The sequence below is a fragment of the Nicotiana tabacum genome, chromosome 1, assembly GCF_000715075.1.
Source record: "Nicotiana tabacum cultivar K326 chromosome 1, ASM71507v2, whole genome shotgun sequence".
NCBI lineage: Eukaryota > Viridiplantae > Streptophyta > Magnoliopsida > Solanales > Solanaceae > Nicotiana > Nicotiana tabacum.
In genome coordinates this window covers 197,922,340-197,930,256 of record NC_134080.1, presented here as the reverse complement: position 1 = coordinate 197,930,256, position 7,917 = coordinate 197,922,340, and the positions used below count along the sequence as shown (strand labels likewise).

General features: G+C 41.2%; 1 protein-coding gene across 1 annotated transcript; it reads right to left on the bottom strand.

The window, feature by feature from the left end:
• Positions 1-499: 499 nt before the first annotated feature.
• On the bottom strand, positions 500-2,338 carry LOC107762869 (uncharacterized; the record flags this gene model as incomplete). The annotated part of the gene is made up of 2 exons (XM_016581269.2): positions 500-1,514; positions 2,092-2,338. Coding segments are annotated over 2 exons (1,029 nt in total), but the record flags the coding sequence as incomplete, so codon positions are not given.
• Positions 2,339-7,917: the final 5,579 nt, after the last annotated feature.

The following is a 7,917-nucleotide window of genomic DNA, read 5'->3' as shown; positions in this document are numbered from 1 at the left end:
TCGAGATGTGTTTTAATAACGTTGCAATTTTCTTTAAAAATGAATAAAGGCGGTTATAAGGTTAAAAGTGCACATAGGTTCGAAATGTTTTAAAATCAGAGAGTTAAGCCGAATATAACAGTGGAGCGATCGTGCTAGAACCACGAAACTCGGGAATGCCTAACACCTTCTCCCGGGTTAACAGAATTCCTTACCCGGATTTCTGTGTTCGCGGACTATAATACAGAGTCAATCTTTTCTTCGATTCGGGATTCGAACCGGTGACTTGGGATATCATAAAATATCCCAAGTGGCGACTCTGAATTTTAAATAAAATAATCCCATTTCGATTGTCAACTTAAGTTGGAAAAAACTCCCTCATACTCCTTCTGGGGGTGTAGGTGAAAAAGGAGGTGTGACAACCGTAATTCGGTATTTACCAAATTATGTAGAGTCCTAATTATCCATGTCGTGAGAGTTCGAACATCTCTCACTCCACAATGTGCTTTTTTCCTGCAAAACCTTTAAAGATACAAATTTCGAAAAAGGAAAAAAAATATACTCCACTTCAAAGTTCAAAGAAACAATTGCCAATATTTCTCCATCAGTAAGGAGAATAAAATCATTAACTTTTCTTTAGAAGTCAAAGATATTTTTGAGGAGATGCTTGAATCTCCATTATTATTGGTATAAATCCTTATCCATTAAAGTAGTGATCATGAAACCCTAAGGTTAATTGCATTAGTAATGATTCTAGCGCTTGCAGACCACTCCACGTCCATAAAGTCCACTAGTGCAGCTCAAGCTCGGCAACTCCAAAGCAAAGCCAACCTCCTTATCAGATTGTTCTCCATTTGCTTGAAACCTAGCCACGGAACAATCAGCGTCAAAGAGTCCTGAAGTTGCAAATTCCTTGTCACCTCCCATTACAGGCATCAGAACACCCATCTTAACTTTGCTCACGTAGTTCTTCCTATACGTTTGCCCTAAAACACCGTTCACTTCATTACTCAAAGAGATAAACTTGAATCCAAGTTCAAGATGTGCAAAACAGTAATCTTTCGTTATGCCATAGTTATGAACTCGGGATTCTTGCTCTGTAATAGGTACAACCTTGGCAGTGATCTTGAGAATATTTTCAACTTCGATGGCAACATCGTTAGTGTTGCTGATTCTAGTTATAGAGGCCATACGTGAAGTTTCAGATTGCCATCTTGCGCCTTCCTCGTCATTAAGAAGTATGGGTTTATCATCAAAGTGGAGGGAAAGGCGGTCGATGGAATCATCCCATGTTGCTGTTTTTAGTGCGCCAATGGAGATCTTGTGATTACCATAAAGGATAGCAATGGATTGTACCCAAGTGAAGTCTCTCTTCATGTTCTCGTTTCGCCTTCCTATGAAGTGGCCATTGATGTGAAATTCAGGGTCGGAGACAAGACAAAAATCTTTGTCCTTCTTACCATGGAAGTAGAAGGTAATCCCATCACCGCCGATGAAACGAGGATCTTGGCAAACAGCTCCAGGCATGTCACACCCTAGGTTTCCAAATAAAAATATTCAGTAAATATACAGTCTAGTCAAAAGCATCTACTCCCTCCATTTCATTTCATTTCATATGACATTATTATTGGACCCCAATCTAATAAAACGAACAAAACAAAGAAACATTCGACATAAAAGCTTAAAAGAAGTTTAACTCGAGATGGAGTTTAAGAAAAGAAGAAACTTATAAATCTTTTGACCTTAAAAAGCTTAAGGGGTAAAAGCTTTGTGGGACCATGACATTTTTGTGATTATAAAAATTTCTCAGTAAGATAGAAATGTGTTATTTATTTTAAAACATACTAAAAAGGAAGTACCTCATCTAATTTGAAACGGGGAGTATAAGTTAAATATAACATATAAAAAGTACCTTTTGACACCTGTGCTATAGATTAAGGATTTCATGTCATTTCTATTACTAGAAGAGCTTATCATTAAGGTTGACATAAAAATTGAAGCAAAAAGCTTCCAAATATAAAAATATACTCTCTTTGTCCCAGCTTATGTGAACCATAAGAAACAAGAAATATCATATAAAATAGAATAAAGGGTAGGAAATTAGTAACTTACTACAAACAGGTTTGCAAGAGACACAGTCAACTTGACAACCACCAGAGCAAGAGGCAGGGCATGAAAATTCGAGATTATAACAACTTGGGTAGTTCTTGTTCTTGCACTTAGCCTTCTTGGTTGAAGGAGAAGGAGTGGGTGGCTTAGGAGAGGGTGGTGGAGATGACGGTGGTGGTGGAGATGAAGGTGGGGGAGATGACGGTGGTGGTGGAGATGATGGTGGTGGTGGAGATGAGGGTGGTGGGTGTTAGACCTCCAACAATTGAGCTCGACCAGACAACAAGAATATTGTCATGAGGCAGCAAGAGTGTTGCAAAGCTTGGTGCATGAGCAGCACCAATGTCAAAAATGGAAAACGGGCAAGTGATGGCCAAGGCTTTGACGGAGGCGAGGCAGCTTGGCAAGAGCTTGACAATGAGTTGAGGGCTAAGGATGACACTTAATCATGGAAAAGGCATCAAGGCATGAGGCAGTGATGCCAAGGCAAGGCAAAAACGGATGGGCAAAGGCAAGCAAATGTGCAACGGAAAGGCAGTGCGCGGGCAGACTTGTCATGCCATTGAGTTGCGGCAAACGGGCCAAGTTCGTGGGCGATGGCAAGGCAAATTGCACACAATGCAGCTGGATACAATGGAATTGGCGCCTGGTCCAAGCCATGGCACGAAATTGGGCAGCAAGTCTTGGATTGACAAAGTCAAAGGCGGTTATCGGCACATGCTATGCACATGGGCAGCAGTTGAGTCTTGTCCAAAAAACTGGCAGGAGTTAGCACGTTTTTTAGGGCCATGATTTCATTGTCTTTAGCATGATTTACATGATCCTAGTAGTTGGGGGTGTCAACTACACTAAGCTAAAGTAGTGGGCTAAGTGGGCAAGTGCCTAAGCCTAAATATAGGCAACTATTGTGTAAATAGGGCTGGTTCATATGTTATAAATGGACAGCACCCTTTCCTTTTTGGGACAAGAGTGAAAAACGTGTAGAGTGCATGTTTGAGTTAGGAAGGAGTCCTAAAACCTGTTTTCAAGAGTGAAAACAACCTAAGGCTAAGAGTAGTCTTGTGAGGGTCAAGAGTGATCTTCATTTTGTACGCGGATGTACTTTGAGCTTTGAGTTTTCTTTGTATTCTCGAGTTAAATACAAAGTTGGGAAAGAGTTTCCTGTATATTGTGCCTTTTGTTCACTTTAATTTTCTTTCCCTTCATTCGATTTTCCGTTGCCTAAAATCAGTGTCTACTTACTACGTTGAAAGCTGTCTAAATAAATCTAAGTCCAAAGTTGCAGAATATTGGCCGAGTGTTGGAACAGGCTAAAGTCAAGTCAAGACTTGGCTGCCGCGCAGGCTGTTTTTGTGGAGCATAAAACACCCCCGTGACAACTGGTATTAGAGCAGAGCAGGTTCGTGACGGAGACACGACGGGCAGTAGCAGATTTCGTGGTCTTGTTCGAGAACATGGCTGGTGGTAACAATGAACTGCGAGAAAGGATAACGAAACTGGAAGCATTGGTGGGAAATGTTCCTCATGGTGAAGAATTTCAGACCCTTATGACAAGGCTTGCCTACCTTGAGGCAGAATTGGCAAGGCTAAGTCAAGAGAATGCGGATCTAAGGACCGAGACAGTGGTGCTACGACGTGCTGTGTGGGAGGATGCTCCTCAACGTGGTGTTGAACGTCTCAAGGTGAGAATTCCTGAACCTAAGGCATTTGGTGGTGCAAGGAGTGCACGCGAGTTGGAGAATTTTCTTTGGGATATGGAGCAGTACTTTCATGTTATTCGTGTGCAAGACGAGATGGAGAAAGTAACCTTGACTAGCATGTATTTGAGTGAAGATGCTAAGTTATGGTGGCGCACTCGTGTGGCTGAAGATGAAAGTTTGGGTAGACCAAAGATTGAGTCGTGGGAGCGGCTTAAAAAGGAATTGAAGGATCAGTTCCTTCCTAGTAATACATCTTGGATTGCTAGGGACAAACTGAAAAAGTTGAAACACACCGGATCAGTTAGAGCATATGTGAAAGAGTTCACATCTTTGATGCTGAGCATCAGCAACATGTCGGAAGAAGACAAGTTGCACAACTTCATGAGCGGGCTGCAACAGTGGGCACAACTCGAGTTGCGAAGGCAGAATATTCAAAACCTCGCAAGTGCTGTGGCTGCGGCTGATGCATTGGGCGATTTTCACTTGAGTGATGAGACTTCTGCTTCAAATTCCAAAGACGGAAAGAAGGACAAGGCAAAGGAGTGGAAGAAATGTGAAAATGGCAATGCAAATAAAGACAAGGGGAAGGGAAAGCAGGAAGCTGGAACTTCAAAGAGCAAGGAGAAGGGCAGCAAATTCAGTGGTTGTTTCCTTTGTGATGGACCACATCGAGCGAGGGACTGTCCGAACAAGGCAGTGTTAAATGCTATGACTGCCGCAGAGAAGAGGGCTGCATTGGAGATGCTGGACAGTGACAAACAAATTGTTGGTGTCAATGCAATTGTAGCTGAAGAGAAACGGGGTCAAGGTGCGTTGATTGTCAACCCCTTAGGGCTCATACATTGAGTTGACCTCGACGAGGACGTCGAGTTTCAAAGAGTGTGGGTGGTTTGTTAGACCTCCAACAATTGAGCTCGATCGGACAACAAGAATGTTGTCATGAGGCAGCAAGAGTGTTGCAAAGCTTGGTACATGAGCAGCACCAATGTCAAAAATGGGAAACGGGCAAGTGATGGCCAAGGCTTTGACGGAAGCGAGGCAGCTTGGCAAGAGCTTGACAATGAGTTGCGGGCTAAGGATGACACTTAATCATGGCAAAGGCATCAAGGCATGAGGCAGTGATGCCAAGGCAAGGCAAAAACGGATGGGCAAAGGCAAGCAAATGTGCAACAGAAAGGCAGTGCGCGGGCAGACTTGTCATGCCATTGAGTTGCGGCAAATGGGCCAAGTTCGTGGGCGATGGCAAGGCAAATTGCGGCACAATGCATCTGGATACAATGGCATTGGCGCCTGGTCCAAGCCATGGCACAAAATTGGGCAGCAAGTCTTGGATTGACAAAGTCAAAGGCGGTTATCGGCACATGTTGTGCACATGGGCAGCAGTTGAGTCTTGTCCAAAAAGCTGGCAGGAGTTAGCACGTTTTTGAGGGTCATGATCTCATTGTCTTTAGCATGATTTACATGATCCTAGTAGTTGGGGGTGTCAACTACACTAAGCTAAAGTAGTGGGCTGAGTGGGCAAGTTCCTAAGCCTAAATATAGGCAACTATTGTGTAAATGGGGCTGGTTCATATGTTATAAATGGACAGCACCCTTTCCTTTTTGGGACAAGAGTGAAAAAACGTGTAGAGTGCATGTTTGAGTTAGGAAGGAGTCCTAAACTTGTTTTCAAGAGTGAAAACAACCTAAGGCTAAGAGTAGTCTTGTGAGGGTCAAGAGTGATCTTCATTTTGTACGCGGATGTACTTTGAGCTTTGAGTTTTCTTTGTATTCTCGAGTTAAATACAAAGTTGGGAAAGAGTTTTCTGTATATTGTGCCTTTTGTTCACTTTAATTTTCTGTCCCTTCATTCGATTTTCCGTTGCCTAAAATCAGTGTCTACTTACTACGTTGAAAGCTGCCTAAATAAATCTATGTCCAAAGTTGCAGAATTTTGGCCGAGTGTTGAAACAGGCTGAAGTCAAGTCAAGACTTGGCTGCCGCGGAGGCTGTTTTTGTGGAGCATAAAACACCCCTGTGACAGTGGGGGAGATGAAGGTGGTCGAGGTGGTGGTGGAGATGGTGGTGGTGGAGATGACGGTGGTGGTGGAGATGACGGCGGTGGATAATAGGGTGGTGGCACTGAGCCATCAACACAGATAGGCTTGCAAGAACAACACTCAGTTATGCAGCCATTAGGACCAAATTTGGGACAAACATGTGGAAGATTTTTACATTGCTTGATTTCATCATCTGAGCAATGAGAATGGCTTGGATGGTCAGCTATTCCAGGGGGAGTTGCCTCTGCCATTGCTATAAGCATTAGCAACACAATCCCAAAGAGGGCCACACATCTAGCCATTTGCAGTTAATTGAGGAACTTTCACTACTGCTAATTAATAATTGATGTATATTTCAAATATTTGAGAGAATGAGTGATGAGATTCCCGTTGTAGAATGCCCCATTTTATAGGAGTTGACAAGGAGAATGTAAGCCTACTATTTCGGACCCATAATTGCATTATATATTTGACTAATAATAATGGGATGTTCCTTTGATAGGTCGCCTTTCTTCATGTGTTTCTTTCCCCAACTCAAAGTCGCTTAAAGACCTCAATGCTCTCTTCAATGTTTGTCTTCTTGCTAAACATCGATATGCATGGCATCACTTGGCTATAAAGCTACACATACAACACTTTCATGTAAGAACTCATGTCTATATTTATATATACACGTACCTTTCCTTGACGTAGCTCCAAAATAAAAAATGAAGACCAAGAAAGAAGTAAGGGTGTTGTTTCCATGCGAGATACCAGACCAAAGAAATATTTTTGTGCCCGATTTTTTCCAAATTAATAAATACATCCCACATAATCGTAGTTAATTAATACTATTATCACCTCATTATGTCATTTAACAACCTAATGCACCTTTTGGTGCAAACAACATGCTAGTTAGTCGGAATCAGAAATTCGACTAAGAAAACTCAAAAAGAAAATACAAGAATATCACACCTGAAATTCAAATCTACAATCCTATTTGCATAATATAATTAGCGGGTCGACGAAGGAGATTTATAGTCCGTTTGGCCAAGCTGCAAAAATCAGCTTATTTTGAGAAGTGCTTTTTTCAAAAGTACTTTTGGTGAGAAGCAGTTTGTGTTTGGCTAATTAGTTTAAAAAACACTTCTGAGCAACAATTAGTGTTTGGCCAAGGTTTAAAAAACTGCTTCTAAGTGTATTTTTCTCAAAAGTGCTTCTCAAAAAAGTGCTTTTGGAGAGAAGCTACTTTTTTCTGCTTCTCCAAAACTGTTTTTGCTTCTCCTCAAAAGCACTTTTTTTTCCTTCCAAAAACTTGGCCAAACACTTTAATTTTTGGTTAAAAGTGCTTTTGGCAAAAAAAAAAATACTTTTGGCCAAAAAGAAGCTTGACCAAACAGGCTATTAATTGAATCGCTTTTGTTGTATGTGGCTCCGCTGGTTAACCTCTATCAGAGAAACCATGTGGTCAATACGTAAAATACATTTAATCTATAAAAGAACAAACAACTTAATTCATTATGCATGCCTTCACTATCAAGGGAAAATAAAAATTACGTAGTAAGGCTGCATGCAGACGTCAGAACATGGCAAAGCAGTACGTTTTATATGCATGTGTATAGGGTCCTTTCCTTCTCAATTTGGTAAAGTAAGCTGTGAGTTAGCTTCCACCCATTATTACGTAAACCAAACTCTGGCCTATACAACTTTTTCGATTGCTCAGAGTATTTCAGTAAGTTCTTTGGCGACTTGAATCGTAGTATCACATCTTATTTCTACTTAGATGTTTTGTTTAGATTTATCGCGGTTCATATATCATTATTCTTGTATTCACAATCATAAGTCATAAATTATAACTGGTGCACCAGTGAATACAAATAAATGATATTCCATCAATGATCTTCCTTTTCTCACAATCCCCTTAACATTAATTAGTTTGATTGCTTTTCTAGATATACACTGCTAGACCGAATTTGTGTTTATGTTTCTTTGGAAACACACTAAGATAGACATCACACTAGGTCTCAAGTATCTGATCAGAGTCTTTGAGGGTACAAAATCTTGAGCCACCATAAAAACTATGGGTCTCAACATTAAGTTGAGAATGGACT